This window comes from Podarcis cretensis, assembly GCF_951804945.1.
Source record: "Podarcis cretensis genome assembly, chromosome: 12".
NCBI lineage: Eukaryota > Metazoa > Chordata > Lepidosauria > Squamata > Lacertidae > Podarcis > Podarcis cretensis.
This window is the reverse complement of record NC_137181.1, coordinates 14,642,863-14,668,417: the sequence shown is the minus strand read 5'-3', so window position 1 is coordinate 14,668,417 and position 25,555 is coordinate 14,642,863. Positions and strand designations below refer to the sequence as shown.

The 25,555-nt window shown below is 44.7% G+C and overlaps 1 protein-coding gene and 2 long non-coding RNA genes across 3 annotated transcripts in view; 2 read left to right on the top strand and 1 right to left on the bottom strand.

The window, feature by feature from the left end:
• VIPR2 (vasoactive intestinal peptide receptor 2) overlaps window positions 1-3,027 on the top strand; it is a 51,508-nt gene extending 48,481 nt beyond the window's left edge. Inside the window, exon 13 of the mRNA XM_079946963.1 lies at window positions 79-3,027. Within this exon, the coding sequence (XP_079803089.1) occupies window positions 79-252 (174 nt within the window). The 3' untranslated portion in view covers window positions 253-3,027. The remainder of the gene's footprint in view (window positions 1-78) is intronic.
• The window catches only part of LOC307199391, a 194,243-nt gene extending 186,895 nt beyond the window's left edge, over window positions 1-7,348 (top strand). Inside the window, exon 2 of the long non-coding RNA XR_013831962.1 lies at window positions 6,856-7,348. This is a non-coding gene — a long non-coding RNA (uncharacterized lncRNA). The remainder of the gene's footprint in view (window positions 1-6,855) is intronic.
• The window catches only part of LOC307199355, a 255,630-nt gene continuing 236,389 nt past the window's right edge, over window positions 6,315-25,555 (bottom strand). The window contains exon 2 of the long non-coding RNA XR_013831919.1: window positions 6,315-6,714. This is a non-coding gene — a long non-coding RNA (uncharacterized lncRNA). The remainder of the gene's footprint in view (window positions 6,715-25,555) is intronic.

The window sequence follows — 25,555 nt, the reverse complement described above, 5'->3', positions numbered from 1 at the left end:
ACCCCCAAATTGATGCACACTTCTTATGAATGTGCACACCTAATACTCTGCGTGCTGGTGCACTCTGTTTACATTTAGGTACAAGGCGAACTGAAAAGAAAATGGCGGAGTTGGTGTTTGAACCAAAGAATGGGCCGAGATTACAGACTTCACAGCTCTTCTATTTCTCGGAATGGTTCAGAAAGCATCTCCCAGTTGCATCGTAATTCAGCGACTCAGTTTTCCCTCCAAACGGAAACCACAGTGATATAAGCCACGTGGGTGCCTGCAAAAGACTAAAGATTATAGGGCATATCACTGCATTGTACAGCTCAGTCAGCGTGATAACATTTTATAACGTCTGTAGAGTTTTTACCCTGTTTTTGTCTACATGTCAAAATGTGGGAATGGCCTAGTGCAGGTCGTGGTATCCTTTGAGTTTAGCCTTAGAACTTGTTTTCAGCTGTAGGATTTGTGTGTCCTTGGACCATAGGAAGTGGTGTGTTTTGATGCATTTTTATTAGTTATCATTCTGACCCCTGCCAATTCCATGCTGAAAATAATTGGGATTTACTGGATTAAGAAAAAGAAAAATTGTGCTGCCTCAGACCAATGTCCCTCTAGTTTAGCATCCATTTTTCCAACAGTGTTCAGCCAGATATCTCTAAAAAGATCACAGCAAGACATGAAGGCAAGAGTCCTCTACCGTGGTTGCCCTCTAAAACTTGATAATTTTGGAGATGCACTTCCCCTGAACTGGGATGGTATATACAGACATCATGAATGGCAGCCATTGGTACCCTAATATTTCACAAATGTATCTATTCCTCTTTAGGGTCATCTAAGATGCTGGCCATTGCCACACCTTGTGATAATGAGTTTCATAGATAAATTAGGTGAGGTCTAAAGAACTTCCTTTTGTCTGTGCTGAAGTTCCTGCTAGTCACTTCCAATTCATCACCCTGGCGTCTGAATCATTCTCCCAGATGCCCACTAAACATATAGCTTGCTTGTCCACGTTCTTTCAGCAAACACTTCCCCATTTGCATGAGGCCAAACATCACCAGCCTTAGGACCAGCTCTGCTACATAGATGCAGATTGTGATATCAATCCACGTTCGCATGCTAGGCCTTAGCCTGGTCCATAGTTTCAGAAGAAAGTGTTACTAGGTTTTGGTTCAAGGATGGGGAACCTTTGGCTCATGGACCTAATGAGGGCCCCCAGACCAACTCATTTGGCTCACTAGTCCCTTTTGGCCAAGCCATATCGGGTAAAGTCATGGGGGCTTACAGACACCACCCTAGAATTGATGAGCAGCCGCTGCAAAATGTAGCCCATGAAGGTAATCTTCAAAGTCTAATGACACTTTTAAATTTGGTGAACTCTAAGAAGCCTAAGGGGGTGGAGGTTTGGGTAAGATGTCATACACAGACCTTTGCCGAAGAAAAGAATTAAGGTTTTTGTAGGACACACACACACAAAAACTGCAGAATTCAGCTTGCACGAACTTTGATTAATAGAACATCCTTGCTCTTATCACACACTGGCATATTTTTCCTCTGTTCCTACAGTTTGGCTGTGCCCTGAGTATTGATTGTTATGTTGCACTTTTAATTTGCAAATGGTTTCGCCATCATTATTGCATATGCTCTCTCAACAAGCCAGTGATGTTGGTCACTATTATTACCATTTTACAAATGGGAACTGCGGTTGGGAGCCAATGATTTGGCTCAGGGTTGTGCAATGAGTCTTGAAACAGAGATTGGAACTTGACAAAGGAGGAATGGTGAACCACATGGAGACATAAAAAAGGCTGTATAGACTGAGGTATGTGATACCTTATAAACCATGGGCAGGGAACCTTATTAGCTGAAGGGACACATTCCCTTCCAGGCAACCTAGAGCTAGAAGTGGGTAGAGCCTGTTTCTTCACACATAACCTCTGTCCTCATTGTGGCTATTTTTTTTTTAGCTGGGCTATAAAAATCTTTGCCATCTTGGGTATTAGCTGCTATATTGACTAAGAAGGCTCAAAAGGATGCTGCAATTTACAAAGAGGTTTATCCAATTCACTTTCAAAGCAGCCTTTGCCAACCCGGAACCCTCCAAATGTTTTTGGAGCACAACTCCCATCGGCGCAAGCTGGCTGGGGCTGATGGGAGTTGTAGTCGAAAAACATCTGGAGGGTTCCAGGTTGGCAAAGAGTGATGTATTCAGACCTTAAGTTCTCCCATACCAGGTCCTTAATCATGGGAGGAGCCTCTGGCCTCTTGTTGGTAAAGCTATTGGACTTGTTTCTTCATCCTTCTTGGAATGAATGAGTGAATGAATGGATTTGCATTTGGAACAGTTGTACGTGGGATGAATGGCTGTCTTTTGAACACAGGGATGGGGAACCTATGGCCCTCCAGATGTTACAGCACAGCTGCCATCATCCTGACCACTGCCTTTGCACTTAGGAGCTGGAGTCCAGCTGGAGCGCCATGGCTTCCCCATTCCTGTGACAACGTTCCTCATTAAATTCTCCAAATACTCGTTTTGTGACTTGCGTGTTTTCACATACGCCGTTTCCGATACTAATTTATTGTATGCATTTTTATGTTACGTCATCATATATGTATTATGTTTTGCCTGTTGTTAAGGCTTCCCTTTTTATTAGCTTGCTATTCAAATCTTTAGTTTCAGCAGACAGAAAATGATGGCTTTTTGTAGTGCTCTAGAGTGTTCACAGCTCTTCACTTGAATTATTTCATTAATCTTTGCGACTACCCTGGGCTTTGGGTCAGTAGTGGTATTCCCATACTGCAGGTGGGCGACTGAGGTGAGGCTAAGAGATGCCACCAAGGCTGTCCATTGATTCACAGCTCAGTTTCTTAATAGTGCAATCCTGAGCGTGTTTACTTGGATGTAAGCCCCACTGACTCTGCATAAAGAGCAGCCATAGACACTACACCAGCTCTGTATGTGCAGAGTGACTTCATTTTAATGCTTGCTGTGTCCCGAACTCCCAAACATCTTGGAATAAAAAACATGGTTTCCAGATCAAATAGTGTGGGCAGCACAAGTCTTTTCCTGTAGTCAAAACCTGTCACGCTTTTGTGACTTCTTTAATGCAACAACTCTTCTAGCATACTTTGAATATCATTCTATATATATAATTTTCTTTTCCAGTGTTTATGATACCTGCCGAGCGGTTTTCCATTCATGCTGATGTGCATTTGTAAAAAGTAAAAGAAGAGGTGGGGGGAGTGGGAGGGAACAAAACTTTTAACTATTGATTAGGACACCTAGGACATAATGATGCAGATTGAAAAATAAAGCTTGAAGCAGAAGGCACCAGGCAAGTTACTTGTCCGGAGTCAGAGAACGGCACCATTTGGAGCAGGGGAAAGAGAAACGGACCAGGTTTGAATTATTCCTAGCATTAGAACACCTGGTTGCTTAAGGCTCACCACAATAAATAGCATATATATATATATATATATAATATACAAGTCTGTCAATTTTAAAATATTTACCTAGAGCATCCAGGTAAATCTTTACCTAATCCCATCAGTTAACCAAAATTAATGTTCTTGACCAGCCACCAGTCTATATATGTTATAGGATCATGCACTAAAACTTTTCCTGGACTGTAGGGTGTAGCATTGATGTTCTGCTTATTATCCTCACTTACTTTTCACCCTTCTCTTCCCAGGCACGCTCAATGTCTGAGTTTTGTTTCCCTCCGCTTTTTTGTTGCCCCAAGCTTTCCTCACAAAAACCCGCTCTTTAAAGCTGAATAGGAGCAAAGGTCAAATTGGGGTTTCCACAGATGGATGTTTGCTCCGATTGAACTTCAAAGAATGTGTTTTAACAAGGAAAGCTCTGGAGCCCCCCCCCCCCAAAGGCGCTGGAACACAGAACATTAAATTGTGGGCCGTGCCTGGAAAGAGCAGTGGAAAGGTACGTGTGGCTACACTCACAGTAAAGTACAAGCATAATTGGATTCTGAAGGCCACATGGCTTAGTTCAGTTTCCATGTTTCTTCCATCGATGCTTCTGTGACTCAGAGCTAAGAAGAAGAGTTTGGATTTGATATCCTGCCTTTCACTCCCCTTAAGGGGTCTTAAAGCGGCTAACAATCTTCTTTCCCTTCCTCCCCCACAACAAACACACTGTGAGGTGAATGGGGCTGAGAGACTTCAGAAAAGTGTGACTAGCTCAAGGTCACCCAGCAGCTGCATGTGGAGGAGCAGGGAAACAAACCCAGTTCACCAGGTTACAAGTCCACTACTCTTAACCACCACACCACGCTGGCTCTTTCTTTCTGCCATCCTTTCTTGGCCGACTCTTCTATGTCCTGGGTGGCTGTTGCAGATGTTCTTCTGAGTCACAGCTATGCAGGCGCATATCTGCAGCCTTTAAAATCATAATCATAATCTTTTTATTTATACCCTGCCCATCTGGCTGGGGTTTCCCCAGCCGCCCTGTGCGGCTCACAGCATATATCAGAACATACTAAAACATCGAACGTTAAAAACTTCCCTTCAGATGTCTTCTAAAAGTCAAATAGTTGTTTATTTGCTTGACACCTGAAGGGTGGGTATTCCACAGGGAGAGCGCCACTACCGGGGTGCTTGACTCCTGGTATGCCTGAGGTTTACTGGGTGGAAGAAGGAGGGGGAATAGGTCACACCAGCACAATAAGGTGCCTTAATATTTCCCATACCAAACCTGCCATTCTGTCAACCAATCCACAGTGTCTGCTTTCCAGAGGAGCCTTTCATTTTGCTCCTTTCCCCATCTCATCAGCTTGGTGCATTTTAAAGCGAGCTGACAAAGGACGCATTGATAGGCCATAACATTTTTGCAATGCGTCAAGTACAAATGCCTCTCCCTGCATGATTAATTCAGAGGCTGGGAGTGCGATACGTTTTCATCAAAATGGGTCATCCCAAGCTCGTGTCAAACATTTGGTTTTTTACTGTAGCATTCCCACCGAAAAGTCTACTTTAATGTTTCATAATTGCATGGTTGGACCTTGGTGTTTAGTATATCAGATTATAAATATTGCTGGAACTTAATGGGCTATGTAAATACCCTTACTGTAGTACCACTTTGTATCTTTGTGCTGCCGCTTACAACTTCAGACCTAGCAGGGCCATTTAGAAAGGGGGGGGGGAAGAGTCCAAGACGATCCCTTTATAATTACCATAAAAGGCATAAACTGAAAGGGGCTTTTTTTTTTTAACCTCCTGTCCTTATGTAGCTGTTGCAAAGGGAAAGATATGAAGCTGACAGGTTCTTATAAATATAAGCATGCCGTGTCTACACTCTTAAAAGAAAGGAGCGTGAGTGTGTTTATTTCTGTTGTCGCCTGTGACCACGTCTTTTCTAAATAATAGATGCAAATGCTGCAGTGCTCTCCACAGGGACTTAGAAAAAAAAATTACCTCATACAATGACTTTTTTTTTTTACCTCATAAACCAAAGGGTTAGCAAAATTACCACAGGCAGCAAACAGCGTGGAGATTTCTAGAAAACTGATTCACAGGGAAAATAGCAAGTGGTGTTGTACACAGAGAAGGTTCTTAGAAGGCCCATTTGGCTCAACTTCACCACATGCAAAGCAATATGGACCTGTTTGTTTAGGCAAGCCCATCTAGACACATAGACGCTGGCGTGTTTTCCAAATAAAATCACTGTTAATTACCCTTAAATGTTTCAAACTGTATGCTAGTTTTCAAAGGTTCTTGTAAACCGCTTAAGAAGTTTTATGACCAGAAGTATATAGATTTTGTTAAATAAATAAAACTGGTGTGGAACTATGGCAATCTTATCTCCTGACTGGAATCGGGAGAAGCAGAAACCAAATCTGACAGATCCGTCCACCCCTAACTAGGGCCAGCTCTGAATCAAACGGCCCCCTTAGGCTGCAATAGTTTTCTGTACCCCAAAAAGTCTGTTCTCGACTTTTGAATACCTTGTTTTGCACTGCATTTGAGGGCCCATTTCATGGGTTCTCAAATTGCTCACATAGTTTATATCCCCCTCATATAAGATGGTAAGTAAATTGATAGTAAACACTTCAATCTTAACACAACCACTCACATGACCACCATGGGCAATGATGTTGTATATGTTTCTATTATTATTATTATTATTATTATTATTATTAGGAAGTAGAAATAACAACAGAGTGCTAGCCACGAACTCGGTTTTAGCTGGTGAGTGGATAGTTTATCCAGGACAGTCTCCCTACAAACTCCATATCCCAGGTAGCCACTTGGATTGCCTGGTCCTGGATTCGGCCGTGACTATGGCAACAGATGTAGAACACCTTTTTTTGGGGGGGGGGGGTTAGAATTGAGGTGCCAACAAACCACTATTTCCAGTCCCCTTCTCAGGGTGACCAAAGCAATTGGGGCTTGCAAATCTCCTTGCTGCCTTAAGGAAATAGTTTATCTCTCTTTGCACACACGAACATCTCTCTCTCTTACATCCAGAAAAGCAAGAGGCATCAGAGTTCAAGGTCGCATTACAGAAAGGCAGAAACACTTTGGGTGTGAAGCATGGCCAGCTATCGGGAGAGGGAATATGTCATAGGGGAATTCCAGGAATGAGATAGATAGGCTTGGAGGTTCCTTGCCCCTGGTTTAGGGCAATGACAGCGTGATATTTTTTCTAGGTTGTATTTTTCGGACCATGGTAATTTATGACAAACTGTTACAGCCAGCCTATTACAGTGGTACCTCGGGTTACATACGCTTCAGGTTACAGACTCCGCTAACCCAGAAATATTACCTTGGGTTAAGGACTTTGCTTCAGGATGAGAACAGAAAATCGTGCAGCAGCGGCAGCAGGAGGCCCCATTAGCTAAAGTGGTGCTTCAGGTTAAGAACAGACCTCCAGAACGAATTAAGTTCTTAACCTGAGGTACCACTGTATTACCTAATACTTAACCCATGTGCCAGTCAGTGGCAGATAAGATCACATTATGCAGTTGAGCCTGTGGGCACTGTTCTTCAGAATTAGGTATTGTGGTAAATGGCTAAAATGCTCTTTTAAAATAGTAATGAAAATGATTCACGTGGAATGGCTTTACCTCTTGTGTGTTTTGTACCGAATTTAATATTCCCTGCTGGGTTTTAATCAACAGAGCCTCAAGAGAAACTGTCTGGATGTTCTGTCTGATGCTTCTATCAGTTTTACTTTTCTTTTATCCTGTCGTATACAGTGAAAACCCTGATGTAAATGGATGTGACTTATTTTAGTTTTAATTTCACTTACGTATAGGAAAACGGATGTAAATAGACTGGCTTTTCATATTTGTAAAACTGCATTTGTATCTTCTGTTCTTTAATCTATAAAATATTCTACGAAATATTTAATGACATTCGTTGGGGATTTTTCTGGTCACCTTATGTAAAAAAAATATATGATACTGTAGAGCTGAAAAAGGTTCAGAAAGGAGGCGACCAAAATGATAATGGGTCTGGAATAATTCCCTTGTAAAGAATTTGGGGCATTCTGGTTTAGAAAAAAGGTAAGACAATACATGATAGAGAGGATACATGATAGAGATGTATAAAATTGTGAGTTTTGTGAGAAAGGTGCATTGAGAGAATTTTCTATGGACACCCCAGAAGCAAATCAGGATGATTGCTCATTGTCATGTAATCTCCCCACAAACAAATCAGAATGAATGCTCAATAAAGACTAGAAAAAACGCAATACACATATATCCTGTTTCCCAGGCTGCCACTCCTCGGGAAAACAGCAATTGGACAAACCACAGGTCAATCATCTGCTGCCATTATGACATCATATGATAGACAGGTAGGATGTCCCACCTACTTTCCATGGAGTCAAGCTGCCTCTGCAAATGGTTGAGAAAAGGAGGAAACAGAGGAAACTGTTCATAAGTTCACTCCACATACTGGTGCTTGAGGAAGAAACATGCCTTTAAATTGGTATTCTATACCCGGAGGGTATAGAATACCCTTGCCTACAAAGGTCCGTATAGGTCCGTATAGTTAAAGCTATGGTTTTCCCAGTAGTGATGTATGGAAGTGAGAGCAGGACCATAAAGAAGGCTGATCGCCAAAGAACTGATGCTTTTGAATTATGGTGCTGGAGGAGACTCTTGAGAGTCCCATGGACTGCAAGAAGATCAAACCTATCCATTCTTAAGGAAATCAGCCCTGAGTGCTCACTGGAAGGACAGATCCTGAAGCTGAGGCTCCAATACTTTGGCCACCTCATGAGAAGAGGAGACTCCCTGGAAAAGACCCTGATGTTGGGAAAGATGGAGGGCACAAGGAGAAGGGGACGACAGAGGACGAGATGGTTGGACACTGTTCTCGAAGCTACCAGCATGAGTTTGACCAAACTGCAGGAGGCAGTGGAAGACAGGAGTGCCTGGCATGCTCTGGTCCATGGGGTCACAAGAGTCGGACACAACTAAACGACTGAACAACAACAAACCCTGAGGGTGCTTCCAGGTGGGGATTTAATATATTAAATGGGTTATTTAGATGTTGCATTGGTTCGTTCATTCATTTGCAACAGGTTTTTATAATTTAGCAAACTTGCCCTGGAAAGGGTAAATCCAGATTAAATGCAGTGGGGGAAAACATGGGCTAGTAATTTGATGACAATCATGTGGGGGCTCATTAGAAACACCCTAGAAATACCATGAGGAAAGCTTTGCAGTGGTTGTTTTAATTCTAGTATGGGCACCCCAACAATCCATGTTATAGACAATTCTATTACTTGCAACTTTCCAAACACAGTTTACTAAAGCCATCCCCCTCCCACCCGCCAGAGAGAAACTATGGATCTCTCTCCCTGCCAAATTAAATTACAGTAACAGAGCATGAAAGAGGCATTTAAATATGAATGCCAACCACCAGCCTGGAACTCAAATGCAGGCAAATTGAATTATTGAGATGAAAAGCTGTATCTGAACAAAGCTCTGCAAGTTCTTCACAAATGAATTTCGGAAGAGAAACTGAAGGGCAAGAAAATCTGCGGTCGTTTCGCAGTTTGAGTTAAAAATATTTCTTAATAAGAGTTACTCTTAGGAGTTTGTCTTCTGTGAGACATATTCAAAAGGTTGCATTTCGAATCTATCCTAATCTGTAGTCGTGCGTTGGTTCCTTCATAAATACTAGGAATCTACATCAGACTTGGGCGTTAATCCAAATCCAAACATTTCTGGTTTATTAGAGGCGGAATGGGATTTGTACAAGGTGGCACAAACTGAAACACCTCAGTGATCCAGACATTTAAAAAATGTGGCAGGCAGACATCTGCTGAAAGCGAAAGTAACATCTCTAAGCTTACCATAATGTCGTAACACAAGGGTAGCATGATGGGGAAAGAGAAACTAACCACCAAAATGGGAAGAAGGCATGGGAAAAGACTCTTTATAATCAAAGGGAATGATTTTTTACTCAGAAATTCCTTTTAGTTCTCCTCATCCCAAAATCAACTACAAATATGCTCCTGGGCCCATTTTCTGCAATTCGGCAGGTTTCCCACCCAGTGGCACCTCTCTTGTGTCTTATCCCAGTAAGCAGCGGACCAAATCTTCCACTTTTCCACTCTCACAACTGCAAATGCTTCACAGCTTGTTTATTTTTGCACTTCACCCCAACAAAATCAAAGAGCGGCTCAAATTTATCCTTCTTAGTCAGGTGGCCATTTCCACCTCTCATTAAACCTTCCCATAATGCATCACATCGGGAAAGAGAGCATACTTCCAAGTTGTCGTAGCAAAAGTACTCAAGATTGATTTTCATAATGGGATAATAACAACCACATTTGATGAGTGTCCAAAATACCCTTAGGAAAACTCAAGTCCACACTTTTCCACCGGCTGGCAGGAACATCTCTGCCAATTATGGGCTAGCAGCCCACAACTGTTACTGGATTTGGCTTCCTTCCCAAACCCTGCCTGCCATTTTGGTGTCCGAGAGTGAAAAGCAGAACATCTGCTCAGAGGAGGTATTCTTTAGAAGTCATATGGTATGGGTGTAAAGGGTGTTTTTTTTCTTTTTTCTTTGTTCGTTTTATTTCTGTAATAATTCAATTTAAAAAACAAAAGCAAAAAACCTTCATCCAGAAGTCACAGCCAGAACTTTAACTGCTGGTTTTGGTTTCCAAAAGCAACCCTGCAAAGAGCACATTGCGTATATCAGGCATAATCTAGTCAATGAAATCAGGGGGAGGTTTCTGGGTCACCAAATAGAACTAGCATAAGAGTTTATTGGTGGTTTTCTTATGAAGAAAGTTTGGGAGCTACTGAATTTCAGGTCTTATCTATTGCTTCTAGGGGCACCTAATTCAGTTTTAATTGTAAGTAATGTGTAGGTTAAAGGCGTCTCTGTAAATATACTAATTCTCCACAATCCTCTTTTGTGAGATTGTCTTTGGTCTTAGGTACCTTCATTGCTCTCCTCTCATTATCTACTTGAACAATCATGTATATCTACTTTATATAAAACAAGACAATGCTCCTCCAGATATTACATTAGCCAGTCACAGATGAATTCATGAATAGTACAGTTGTGTTAATCTGCATAGGTTCCAAACGTTGTCTAGGATGAATCACACCTTTTATCTAGGACTAACAAAGGGCAGAAGCATTTAGCTCACATCAGCCACTTGACCTAGCCACAATCAAGCACTTATAAATCCCATTAATGTTAATGATTTTAATGGGATAATGAAACATATATACACAAAGCCTGGTTGACTTGTGGCCCACTTTTGACCTGGATTGTGCTGGTCAAAGACCATTGCTACATTTATTTGATGTTTTCTGGACATAAGAGCAGCATTTGCACCTGTTCATATTTTCTAGAGAAGAGAAAGAGAGAATGTGAATGAATGAATGAATGAATGAATGAATGGCTACCATAGATAAGTCTTTGGTGCAAATCATGGCTAGATACCTATAGACCAGCCTCCTCCAAACTGGTGAATTCCAGATGTTTTGGACTACATTCCCCATCTGTTGGTTTTTTTGGGGGGGATAAATAAAGGAGAATTCCTGGATGCCACGATCCCAAGTTTGGTGAGAGAATTCCAGCCAAGATTTAAAATCACAAAATATGCAGCAAAGTAAAGTGTGGAAATATAGGCTGTTAGACCATCTAAAAATACCTTCTCAAGTGAGTTCTGAAATGTCCCCTTTAAAAGTTTGTTTCCAAAGTTTCCCACTTCACCCAGCATAGAAAAAGACCCCATGTTTAGTAAGTTAAATATGCTTTACTTACAACCTCTCCAAAGGTCAGATTCATGTGCTTTTCCATTCATCTTTCAGAAAAAGTTGCACAGACAGTAAAGCATGGCTTACAAAGTGGTAAAAGTTCCTAGATTATTGGTATAGGAATTTAAGAGAGGCTTGTTAGAGCTACATTGCTGGAGGAAGCAGCTTAAGAGCTCCCCAAACACCAAAGTTCACATGTAGACTAGAGGAGAACAAAGACTTGACTACCTAGTTCTTCCCAAAGTGAGAGGAAGTGAACACAGCTAAGCCTGGCAGGACAGCTTAGTTTATGGTATTAACCCCTTCATGCATTTATTAGACTTAAGCATGTTGCTTATATGAGATTGGTAACCCCACACCATCAGCCCCAAACAACATGGCCATGCTGACTGGGGCAGATGTGATGATCCGATATCTATCTATATATATATATAGTACACCATAGTCATTTTGACCTAGAGGGCTTGGTTACTTTACCAAGAATCCAACCCTTAATTTGTTCTGCCAAATTTAAATTGTATTGAGGACAAAAACTGTGCCTTGAAATAGAGTTATGGGAAGCTGTATTCTGTGGTCCCATTAATCTAAAGTATCGTATAGCTGGCTCTCCTTAATTCCATCCATCAGATCCAGTGCTAGAACCATGTAAGGAAGGGAAACAATTTTCCAGCGTTTTGCATGGATTCAAATGCTTTCTTCTGACTCAGATTGTTGCCAGGTTTCTCCAGAACTTTGTGTGGCTGGCACATTTCCATTGCTTCCCACAACTTGGCCATGGCTCACACTTCCTGAATTGGGACCAATGTCTCCATATTGAGAATAGGAACTAGACTATTGCCTTCCATTGCAACAGACTGCCTCTGTTCCTAATGGCAGGTACACATCTGAAATCCAACTAAAAAGCAACAGAGTTGAAAAATCCCTGTAAAGTCCTTTGCAGGGCAATGACGGATATCCTTAAAAGGTAAACATACTTACATTCTTTGCAAAAAGCAATGCTTAATTTTATAAACAGCAGCCTAAAGCAACAACATCAGTTTGTCTCCAGCTTCTAATTTTACAAGGGCACTTGTTTACGTTTCTCCGAACTCTTGATAAACCTTTCCCCAATAGAATTCACTTTATAGCTTAGCTGTTACATTACACCATGTGCAGTTCCTAATGCAGCTGTGTAAAACGCTGCCTGTTTCTGCTCTTAAGTCTTAATATGCCCCTGGTTTTCATGCATTTGCTACACATTTTTTCCCCTTGGGATCCCAGTCTGCTGCATTGCAGCTCTATCTAAGTGCACCTGTTGTATCTGGGATGGCCTATATCTCTTCTCTCTACAGCTATCTAGAGGGCCATAGCTCAGTGGAAGAGCATGTGCTTAGGATGCAGAAGGTCCAAGCTGCAATTCATGGCATCTCCAGGTAGGGCTGGGAGGAATCATGTCTGAAAACCCTGGAGAGCCACTACCACTCACTGAAGACAAAACTGAGATAGATGGACCAGTGGTCTGGCTGGTAGTGTTCCATTGGGAGGCAATGGAGAGAGCAATCCAGGCCAATGCATAGACAGGCGGAGTCCCCCAAACCCAGGGCGGCCCCCGTGTGGAATAACAACTCAAGACAACCACTATGGGATTAAAATTGGCCACAACTATTATGTTTCAGGTGTGGGTAGGCCTTGGCTCAGGCATTGGGTGTTTATCCCTCCCAGTCCCCCACCGGGGATCTGGGGAACATTAGGGTTATCCAGAGTGTGTGGGGGGTGGACAACTATTATGTTTCAGGTGTGGGTAGGCCTTGGCTCAGGCATTGGGTGTTTATCCCTCCCAGTCCCCCACCGGGGATCTGGGGAACATTAGGGTTATCCAGAGTGTGTGGGGGGTGGACTGGCTCTGGAGAACATATGTTCAAGCAGAGAGAGCCTGTCTCCATTACACCGTCGCAGGAGAGAGCAATGACAACCTCTAGGCGTATGGTGAAAGCCTCCCTTCAAAACAACCCCTTTAATGGGGAACCCTGGTATCGCCACTGCAATGAGGAGGGGGGGCATGGGTCACCACCACACGCCCATCCCCATTTAGGGAAGATAGACTAAAGGATTCAGCCCAAGGCCTGATACCTCCAAAGTTGTGACGTTTTGCTACAGGAAAGGCAAACCTGCCAATGCAGGAGAATTCCTTTCCGGCCCTTCAACAGCAACCTTGACATAGCAGCGCCCGTGTACCTGTGGAGAAAAGGTTAACCTGCATAAGAAGTCTTAACTGAGGGTGGGTAGGGTGGGAGAAGCTCTGGAGCCAACTGACGATTCCCAGATCCTCCCCCTATTGTGTGGGCAGGGTGGTCCCTCCCCCTACCTGGCCTGATCACCTTGGCAACGCCTCCCTAGGCAGGATTGGGCAACTGGCTGAGATAGGCGGAGACCTCCAGGTATCCCACCTGAGGAAGGCCAAGCCAAGCCTGTGCTAATCGTACCGCATAGGGTCCAGGAGGCTGCGTGCAATCATGCAAAGGGCACCCCCATTTAATGTGGGGAGTGGTCATTCCAGGAACAGCTGTGCACCCACATGATCTTAAGCACCCTCATTCCCCCAAAACACCTTCAAAATGGACCCAAAATTACACCAGTTAGATATCTGGGGATTTGGCTCACAGTAAGAAATATGCCCAGCTTGCGGACCTAACACAGAATAAGAGAACCAGAAGAACATATGTTTAAAGCAGACTGGAAAATGTTTATTGAATATATGGGGGGGGGGAGAGAATTGTGTACACTTGAAAACGTTGGCAGAATTAAGATTAATTCAACAGTGTAAATATGTTTTGATGGATGTAGTAATGGAATACTGAATGGTTAAGTTTATATGAAATATGCAAGGATTTATGCTATACAAAATGAACCATGGAAAGTGAAGAAGGGAAGTTTTTGATATTCTAAAATTGCTTAAATGAATATTCTAAATTGTAAAACAGAAAATTTAATAAAACTTATATTAAAAATAAATAAATTACACCAGCCCAGTAATTACCCTCCCACTGGAGTCAACAGGAGGGGAAATAGAGGGGGGAAGCCTGTTCATCTATCTTCTCACCTGGCTGAAGAAAGCTGGATGATAATATAATAATAATAAATTTTACTTATACCCCGCCCTCCCGCCAGAGCCGGGCTCAGGGCGGCTAACACCAATAAAATCACAGTAAAAACATAACAGGGGGGGAAAGGGGGGGGAGGAAAAGAAAATGGATCACTACACACAATAGGGCTGATCCGCTCAGCTGCAACCCTACAGACACTTACTTTGGAGTAAGCTCCACTGAACTCAGTGGGACTTGTTTCTGAGCAAGCATGTGCAGGATTTTGCCGCACAATTTAGTTAATAAGATTAGAGTCCTAGCAATGATGTCAGTATCATTCCACAGTATTCGGTAGACCCGTCAAAGTGAAAAATGAGAAAACGTGCTTGAGAACAAGCGAAGGCCCAGTATTACAAGAGCAGTTAAGTTCCTGAGCTTTCTCCAAATGAGAATGCAATCCCTGGACCTAAACTTCAAAAGTTTTATTGGCCAATGGGATTTTTCTTCCGTATACTTGAAATCTCTTCTTGCAGTTATTTGTAAAAGAACAGACATCTTGTTCTTGGCAACAATGTAACAACTCTCAGCTAATTATAGACCTGGCGCATGTTTTGAAAAGATGAAGTCACCTACTTAATGCAGTGCTTGTCAGAAACTTCACCTGCCCTGAGAGATTCTGGGGAAGTCTTCTCATGCAGTAGGAAATCACTGCACATCACTGCAGGTCTATCAACATGTTGCTTACATTGCAGGTACGTTTAGAAGTCAAACCCAGCCAAGTGCACAGTGTATTCCAATGTAACCTTCAGCATATTGGGTTGCAGCCCACTGAATTTTACTCAGAGTAGACCCATTGAAAGTAATGAAACTAACAGCCATTGCCATTTCAGTTTCATACTCTTAAAGTATGGCTAATATTGAATACAACCTGTTATGTGTAATCCAGAGGTTTTCAGCTTTTTTGAGTCCATGGCTCCCTTGACCAACTGTGTTATTTCTGTGGCACCCCTGTGGGGCTCAGGAGCCCAGTTTGTCGCCCCTTACCTGCCGAGCTGGCAGCCTCTCACCCTTTTTTGAACACCCTCACTGTAGAGTGTTCCCTCAGCCTCCTCTCCTTGGGAGTCCTCTGGGCAGCTGCAGCTGCCTCTCCTGGTCTCTGAGCTGCTCCCTTTCCCCAAAGAGAAATGCCTTCTCCCACTGCCCCACAGGGCTCTGGGAAGCATCTCCTGGCCAGTCCCAGAGACACTATTCACCTGTGGAGCTTGTAGCCAGGGCTGCCGCAACAAACAACTGCATAAGCTGCAAGAGATGCAAGAGATGCAAGAGGGCATCAGAGGAAGGAAGGAAGGAAAGAGGGACAGAGGCCAGTGTTGCCCACGGCACCCCTGACCACCATTCAAGGCACCCCAGGGTGCCACGGCACACTGGTGGAAAACCACTGGTGCAGGTTTGTAGCTAGACATCAGCATGGTGTAGGTCTGAGGGCAAAGAAATGTAATACAGTGGTACCTCAGGTTAAGTACTTAATTCGTTCTGGAGGTCCGTTCTTACCCTGAAACTGTTCTTAACCTGAAGCACCACTTTAGCTAAAGGGGCCTCCTGCTGCCGCCATGCCGCCGGAGCACGATTTCTGTTCTCATCCTGAAGCAAAGTTCTTAAACCAAGGTACTATTTCTGGGTTAGCGGAGTCTGTAACCTGAAGCGTATGTAACCTGAAGCGTATGTAACCCGAGGTACCACTGTATTAGTCTTTTGTATGAAACCAAATTGCAGTTACCCATTAATAGTTTACAGAACAATAATTACTTTAACCAACAGTATTGATAGCAATATTCTGAGGTTAAACCCACTGATTAGATTAAGTGTTCCTGAACAGTATAAAAAGTGATCATTTGAACTGCAAACCACAAATTAGCTCTTCTTTCCGCCTCTCCTCCAACCCTCGCCATTCAGTTCACCCTCTATTTAAAACCATTTCTAATGAGGCAATAATCAATCTTTATATTTATGGACATATTTTTAGCTGACATATTTATGGACATATTTTTTGCGGCCCCCCCCATCACCTGTGCCCCTGGTGGGGGCCTACCTCACCACCCCCTAGCTGCAGCCCTGGCCACAGCCTTAGTTCTTCTTCATAGAATCATATTTGGGAGTTGGGAGGGACCACAAGGGTTATCTAGTCTGACCCCTACAGTACAGGAATCTTTTGCGGGTTGTGATACATAGGCAGCAGTCAAATACAACATTCCTTGTTTTCCTAGAGTGGACATGCAAGGGGATGTTGGGTCCAGCCAGTCGGAACTTCCTGTTTCCTCCTGGGCAGGGACATACTTCCTCTTGCATGTGATGAGAGGTGGGCGTGACCATACCTGTGCAGGTAACAAAAGCACAAGGCACACAGCCCTCCTCCCTTCTTTTCCATCTTCCTTTCGTCATGTGAAGTACAGTGACTGCCGGTCTGCAGTCACTGGGATTAACCCCTCCCCCCCAATATGGAGTAGATCCACATGTATATACTTTGTAACTAAGTCTGCCTTCTGGGATCCAACTGTGAACAGAATGTGAGTAAACTACTTTTATATACTTTTGCCCAACATGGGGCTTGAATCCTGAGATTAAGAGTCTCTTGGTTGAATTGGATTTGAACCTGCAGCTTTTTCTCTCTTCCTTGTCATTGTGCTGCTACTTATGATATGTGCCATCACAAGTCAGAGTTGCCTGGAAAGTCGGACAGAGCCAGGCCCATGAACCAGCGGCAGTCTCATCCTTTAGCTACAGTCCAATTAGCCCTAGCTTGTATTTTCATAATGAAAGCAGGTGGACAGGCGTCTGGTGTGTTCCAAATCTGCAGCTTCAGCTTCCATTAACTAGTTCTGCGTTTGTCCAATTTTGCTCATAGGCCAACAAGAGAGATTAGGCTTAATAGCTCAAGCGCAAACGACTCTCGCCTTTAGATTAGGAGCTCCCTTGAGTGGCAGCTTCGTGGCAAGGTTTCACACGTGTGTTGCTCAAAAAGGAAGCAAAAAAAAATAAAATTCTTAACATCCTAGGAAGCACATCTAGGAGTTCTGAGGTTGCACACTGAGTCTGTTTAGGCTACAATCTGAGGCTACAATACTTTGGCCACCTCATGGGAAGAGGAGACTCCCTGGAAAAGACCCTGATGTTGGGAAAGATGGAGGGCACAAGGAGAAGGACGACAGAGGACGAGATGGTTGGACAGTGTTCTCAAAGCTACCAGCATGAGCCTGACCAAACTGTGGGAGGCAGTGGAAGACAGGAGTGCCTGGAGTGCTCTGGTCCATGGGGTCACAAAGACTCAGACATGACTAAACAACTAAACAACAACAACAACAAATCTCTCAACGGCCCATCTTTTGTTATGTCAACCACTTGGTCATTATCAAGTGATCACCTCATGAGGAAGCTGGCCTGTGCTATTTCAAACTATTGCTAGAATCAGGAACTTAGAGGTTTGCTTGAATTCTAACCCTTTACTGAATCCAGAAATTATGGGGAGTGCCCCCCCACAAATTCATAATAAAATAAAGATAGCAACAGGACCTATTTAATTGGTTCATCATCTGTTGGAGGGGCACGTGCCCAGGCGCATGTGTGTGCATGATGGTGTACTGAATTTGTGCCTCGTACAAACAACTCCAGTTCAGTTAGCACAACGGTTTATCTTTTTCCCCGGAAAATGCACCTCATCATTTTGCCAGCATGTACTGAATTTCAGCCTCTTGGAAACGCAAGCATTTTGGAGGAGAGAAGATAAGAGTTTTCGTACACAATGATGTCACATGCAAAACTGAAAATAAGTCTTCTGGTGTCAAGCATCGCAGAATGTAAGCCCTGCAGGTCAGCACTGCGTGTGCCATTAGCAATTTCAGCCAGGGCACTTCACCACAGCCCTAAATCTTATTGGCTCCAGATGTGTATAGAGAGCCAAACCACCTTCACTAGATCTGCTATATTCTCCAGTTTGAGCAATTCCTTGTTGAGGACAGCCCCAGGAGATTTCTATTTGCCCACACTTTCATAGAATCATAGAGTTTAAGGGACCCAAAGGTCATCTGGTCCAATCCTCTGCAGTGAAAGATCTCAGCTAAAACACATCTATGACAGATGGCAATCCAACCTATGCTTAAAAACCTCCAAGGAAGGAGAGTCCAAAGGGAGACCGTTCCAGCAGGGGACGTCAGGACCAGGGGCAAAATGGCAGGGTGAGAGCAGGAACAGGGGTCCAGAAGCCAGGAGTCTGAGGGTCAGCGAGCCGGGAGTCAAGAAGTCAAGGGTCCGAGGATCAAGAAGCAGGGAGTCAAAGAAGCCAAGGTTCAAGGATCAGGAAGCAAGAAGCCAAACGCAGCAAGGCAGGGAACGTGTTGCTGTGGCAAAGAGCTGAAGGGAAATGCTGACCTTATAACCCTTCCCAGCTCTTGCCCCCAGGTGCTGTGAGTTACCAATCGGCCTCACCTGTGAGGACGTGCCTTGCCTCGCCTCTTCAGAACAAACTTAGGAAGGCCCCAGTCCTGCAAAGTCCTATTGGTCACAGGGCCTGGCTCCTGCATGCACACCTGACAATTTGGGTGTAATCTTGAATGTATGGTTATGCTCCCCACAATTATAGGAACACAATAAGATCTCTGATGGGTCAGACCAAAGGCTCAGCTAATCACACATTCTGCCTTGACAATGGCAACCCAGAAATCTATAGGGTGTTAATAATAATAATAATAATAATAATAATAATAATAATAATAATAATAAATTTTATTTGTATCCCACCCTCCCTTGCCAGAGCTCGGCTCAGAGCAGCTAACGAAACATGAGTGCAATTGCACTCTCCCATTCATTACCCCCGGAACTGGTATACTGTATCTTGCTATCATCATAACTAACAGCAATCGATCATCTTATCATCATCCTTAGCTGGGGCGGGAAAGTGAAATAATGCATGCCCCACCTTTTCCAAGTTTTTTGGCAACAATCTCCCTAACCAAAGAGGTAAATGGCAACTTTCCCATGCAGCCTGCAGAGAGCTATTAATAGTTCAAAAGTGGGATAGAGTATTATGAACAGAACTAGTAGCAAGGCGTGGGGCAGGACTGGAAATGGGTTTTTGCTGATTTCCAAAGAGATGTCACATCAAAGTTCACATCAGAGCAGATGTACTTTTCTTGCAGTTGCCTTTGGGCAGGGAAAAAAACAAGAACAACACTTCACAATATAACATTCCTGGGAAGGGACACCATGCAGCTTCAGATAATAAATCCATCTCCTCTTCCTAAATATTTAGGAGTTTTAGAATTGTTGCAGAAAACTTACTCAAAAGATGCTGATAACAGGTTCAAATTACTTTATGGGTCAGTCCTATGGTCTGGGGGGGGGGTGGTAGAGAGACTGCACCGTCTTATTCTTTAATATTATCAAAACTTTCTAGTGATACGTTGAACAGATGAGGTCTCGGTTTGATTGCTTAGCTATGGAGTTAGAATAGAACTAGCCTTCACATCAAAATAAGAATAGGTTTAATCTAAGAACTATCCAATACACAATCTTTATCATATGGAATGTTGTTGGAATGATGAAACGAACTAACCATGTTAGGTTTCGTGGTTTGCAATCCAAATGATCACTTTTTGTACTGTTCCGCAACACTTAATCTAATCAGTGGGTTTAACCTCAGAATATTGCTATCAATACTGTTGGTTAAAGTAATTGTTGTTCTGTAAAATATTAATGGGTAACTGCAATTTGGTTTTGTAAGAAAGACTAATACTACAAAGAGGAGGGAAGCCTTGTAGCTCAAGACATCGTAGTGTTTGCTTAACGTCCTTCTTTGTGGAATGGGAAATCAGTGAGCCCACTAAGCATTTCTTACCCCAGCCAGACTGGTGCATTTATTGCCACTCAGGTCGTGTGTAGTGGCACTGTGGTCTAAACCATTGAGCCTCTTGGGCTTGCTAATCAGAGGGTCAGCAGTTCGAATCCCCGCGACGGGGTGAGCTCCCGTTGTTTGGTCCCAGCTCCTGCCAACCTAGCAGTTTGAAAGCATGTCAAAGGGCAAGTAGATAAATAGGTACTGCTCCGGCGGGAAGGTAAACGGCATTTCCGTGTGCTCCTCTGGTTTTGGTGTTCCATTGCACCAGAAGCAGCTTAGTCATGCTGGCCGCATGACCCAGAAAAACTGTCTGTGGACAAACGCCGGCTCCCTCGGCCTGTAAAGTGAGATGAGCACCGCAACCCCAGAGTCGTCTGCGACTGGACTTAACTATCAGGGGTCCTTTACCTTTACCTTTTTTTAGCTTAGCTTAAGTGTTAGATAACAGGCCAACCTAAACTTTGCCTGCATTGTATGAACATGTACAAAGAGGTTTTGGAGGAACTAGGAAGGTACAAAGGAATATGGTGCTTACTAGATTCTTTGCATATGATCAGCTCGGTCAGACAGTGCCAGGGAACACGAGTGATTATGAATAATCTATTTTTCAAAACTCTCATTCTAAGAGCGTATACACAATGTGTGTTACTGTACATTCGGTGCTGAATGTGGGAACCTTTTGGGGGGTGCTGTACGCACAACATCCCCGTGTCATCCCTGACCCACAATATTTGTTGATGTAAAGTGCATTCTGCTGGAAGTTTTAATCTGTTTTGAGGGCCAGGTCTTTAGCCATGCCAATCTTTTACTGGACTGAAGCATATAAATTTGAAGTTGTCTACCTACCCCAACGTAGGGACGCAGGTGGCGCTGTGGGTTAAAGCCTCAGCGCCTAGGACTTGCCGATCGAAAGGTCGGCGGTTTGAATCCCTGCGGCGGGGTGCGCTCCCGCTGCTCAGTCCCAGCACCTGCCAACCTAGCAGTTCGAAAGCACCTCCGGGTGCAAGTAGATAAATAGGGACCGCTTACCAGCGGGAAGGTAAACGGCGTTTCCGTGTGCGGCTCTGGCTCGCCAGAGCAGCGATGTCATGCTGGCCACGTGACCCGGAAGTGTCTCCGGACAGCGCTGGCCCCTGGCCTCTTAAGTGAGATGGGCGCACAACCCCAGAGTCTGTCAAGACTGGCCCGTACGGGCAGGGGTACCTTTACCTTTACCTTACCTACCCCAACAAATTTAGGAATTCCTTTATAGTCCTTTAGGATAAACCAACCTTTCCCCCTCATTAGCCTCAAAGCAAATACCTATTTTCTGCTCCACATGCTCTGGAAATGTGAAGGGATAATGGACTCCTGACTAAACTAATGAACTGAAACCTCTTCGTGCTGAAGAGGGAAGCGGTGGGGCCACCATAATAAACCGCTGTTATGAATTACTCAGGTTAAAATAACTCAATGGAAATGCAGTAGGAATTTCTGCTTTAATCAGGACCAAAAACAGGTGGAGGGAGGCTTCCAGTTCACTTTGCAGTGCCCTAGTTTTAGCAGCAAAAGGTGATTGCTGGATCTCTCTGCATTTGCCTGTGAGAACAAGCTGGTAAAAACCGACATTTCCCTCATTGTCTGAGAACTGCTATAGATCTGAGAATCCAAACAGAAATGAAAAAAATGACATGTTTTGAAATTAGAATACAACCATAGGAAGACGAGGAATTAAAGGTGGCAGGATTAAGTGAGCTTTAGCAGACAGTGTTTGGTATAGGGGCTCTATATTAAAAATAAACGAAAGAAAGCCGAGTGTGTGGGCTCCTTGCTCTGCAGGGGAGTGATGAAAGCAAAGGGGCAGATGGTGAACAGTGACAGTGACCCTTAAGAACATAAGAAGAGCCTGCTGAATCAGGTCAGTGGCCCATCTAGTGCAGTATCCTGTTCTCACATTGCCAGGCAGATGCCCGGGGAAAACCGCAAGCAGAATTCGAAAACAAGGGCACTCTCTCCTCTTGTGGTTTCCAGCAACTGGCATTCAGAGGCGTAACTGTCTCTGAAGATAGAGGCAGTGTATAGCCATCACAGCAAGTAGCCATTGATAGCCCTTTTCCTCCCTGAATTTGTCTGATCCTCTTTTAAAGGTCGGCGGTTCGAATCCCTGCGGTGGGGTGCGCTCCCGCTGCTCGGTCCCAGCGCCTGCCAACCTAGCAGTTCGAAAGCACCTCCGGGTGCAAGTAGATAAATAGGGACCGCTTACCAGCGGGAAGGTAAACGGCGTTTCCGTGTGCGGCTCTGGCTCGCCAGAGCAGCGATGTCACGCTGGCCACGTGACCCGGAAGTGTCTCCGGACAGCGCTGGCCCCTGGCCTTTTAAGTGAGATGGGCGCACAACCCCAGAGTCTGTCAAGACTGGCCCGTACGGGCAGGGGTACCTTTACCTTTACCTTTAAGCTGGTGGGCAGGGACACGGGTGGAGCTGTGGGTTAAACCACAGAGACTAGGACTTGCCGATCAAAAGGTTGGCTGTTCGAATCCCCGCAATGGGGTGAGTTCCCTTTGCTCGGTCCCTGCTCCTGCCAACCTAGCAGTTCGAAAGCACATCAAAGTGCAAGTAGATAAATAGGTACCGCTCTGGCGGGAAGGCAAATGGCGTTTCCGTGCGCTGCTCTGGTTCGCCAGAAGTGCCTTAGTCCTGCTGGCCACATAACCCGGAAGCTGTATGCCGGCTCCCTTGGCCAATAAAGCGAGATGAGCGCCGCAACCCCAGAGTCGGCCATGACTCAACCTAATGGTCAGGGGTCCCTTTACCTTTACCTTTAAGCTGGTGGGCATCACTGGGAGTGAGTTCTGAAGCTGAACTAGGCCCTTCGGTAAGGCATTATGGGTGAAATGGGAAAGACATCTCTGCACTCTGCAAGCTAATAATAATAATAATAATTTATTATTTATACCCTGCCCATCTGGCTGGGTTTCCCCAGCCACTCTGGGTGGCTTCCAACAAAAGATTAAAAATACATTAAAACATCCGTCATTGAAAACTTCCCTAAACAGGGCTGATTTCAGATCTCTTCTAAACATCAGATAGTTGTTTATGTGAAATAAAATGGCGTCCGGCACGTTTCTTGCTGCGCCACTGAACATCCGTGCCGATCGAAAATAACTTCAGTTCCCTTGGCTCTCTTACTTAAGGCTTTAGCAGAGTTCACACAGCGGGGAAAAACTGTTGCCTTGTGTGGGTAATAAATCAGACCGAATGCAGGCTTTCTTTCTAATCTCCAACAGTCTTTAATGAGTAGAAAAACATCGTAAATCAGCCCGGCGACAGAGCCGGCATCTTTCGCCTCTCAGTCAAAAGCGAAAGAACACACACAGAGAGAGAAAGGTTACCGTATGTGAACATAACCACGCCTCAGAATGTGAGACGTCACTCAGAACTATTTAACCCTGTAAATTCTGATTCTCCTCACACCCCCTCTCGTCTCGCATCCTGAGGGAAACTGTGAGTATAACTCTCCCCAAACACAACCCTTCACAGAGTTGGACTCCATGGGCGTTCTGACCCCTGCACAGTCAGACATCTGGAACTTCTTGCCAAGCTCTTTGGCAAAACCTTGCATCTGTCTATCTGTCTGTGCACAGCTCTCGGCCTGCCTGCCCTCTGGCAGCTTCGTGGTCAAGCACACATCTACAGACCTCATTGAGTTCAACTCCTTTCCCATTGCCTCTTGCCCCTTCCTGGCTTCTGTCTCAGGCAACTGTTGAACCTCCTCAAAACTCTCAGGTTTGCACTGTGCGAAACCAACCCACGCGCTGGTGGCACCCCCTTTGTAGTGCGTGTGGAACGTCTGAGCACTGTCTCAGGTGCTCCCTCTGACCCACTGGGGCCAGCAAGTGTGTCACTGGTACCAGAAGACTCCCCCTCTGACTTACTGCGTCTTCGGGCCTTCTGCACTTTGCTAACGGGAGACGAAGGCTCACTCTTGGGCTCTCTTTTAACAACCTGTGGAGATGCCCAATCCTGTTCTTGGTCAGAGACCTGGTCCTCAACAGGTTCAGCTTCTGACTCTCCCTCCTCCTCAGAATCAGACAGACATTCTGAGAGAACGTCAGGATTCGCATGGATCCTTGACCAACCATTCTGCTCGCAGAACTCAGCATTTCTGCTGATTAGAATCCTGGACTGATCACCATCAGGATATGCAAACCTGCACCCTTTTGTCGCAGGCTCGTACCCACAAAAGATCATTTTCCGGGACCTCGGGTCACCTTTCTTTCGTTGAGCCTTTGGCACAAGCACCCAGGCTTCGCAACCAAACACACGGAAGAAATGCACCTTCGGTTTCTTCCGGCGCAGCAAGAAATACGGTGTGTCACCTACAACAGAGCTATAGGATCTGTTCATCGTGAAGTTGGCCGTCCTCCAGGCCTCGCCCCAAAAACTCTGAGGCAAACCAGAGTCAAACAGTAGAGCGTCAGGTGCTTCGGCCAGTGCCCTGCTCCTGCGCTCCGCCACGCCACTCTCCTGAGGAGAAGTAGCAACCGTCAACCTGTGACGTATTCCCTTCTGGTGGAAGAAACTCTGCAGAGCAGACCCAGTGAACTGCTCGCCTCGGTCACTCTGAAAACCCTGCACCTTGGTGGAAAACTGTAGTTCCACTGCCGCAACCCAGTCTTTGATCAGTTGCGCTGCCTCGCTTTTCTGTTTCAGCGAGAAGACCAAGCCCGTCCTAGTAAAATCATCTGTCAGCGTCAGCACAAATCTGGCCCCGCTCAGACTCTCTGGCATGCGTCCACAAAGGTCTGTGTGCACAAGCTCAAAAGGCCTTGTGGTTACCCTCTCCAATCTGGGATAACTGCACCTTTTCACCTTTGCCCTTCTGCATGCCCTACAATCTAGGAATTTATCACATGCTTTCATCTTGCAACCTACAGTGCATTCGGGCAACTTCTGGATATCTTTCCAACAGCTATGTGACATTCTCCTGTGCCACAAATGAGCACATGAATCATGAATGGGAACATTAGCACACTTCGCCTGTGCTGTCTCGGCGTCCCCCATACCCTCCAGAGGTGTCTCCAGAACAAAGAGGTTGTCCTGACATGCAACACTGACCAGTTGTCTCCCACCCCTGGAAATAGAACAGACATCATTTTCAAAGCAAACCTTGTAACCCTCCTGTAAAAGACAAGATACAGATAAAAGACAACATTTCATTCCAGGCACAACGTAGACCTCCAGCTCCGCCTGTAAAAAAGAAACAAACACATTGCCAATAGTAGTTAAATGTCTCTGTGAGCCATTAGCAAAAACGACTGTTTTCCCAGTTGAAACAGTCCTGCAGTTCCACATCAGGTGGTGGCTGGCTCCTGAGTCGATGACCC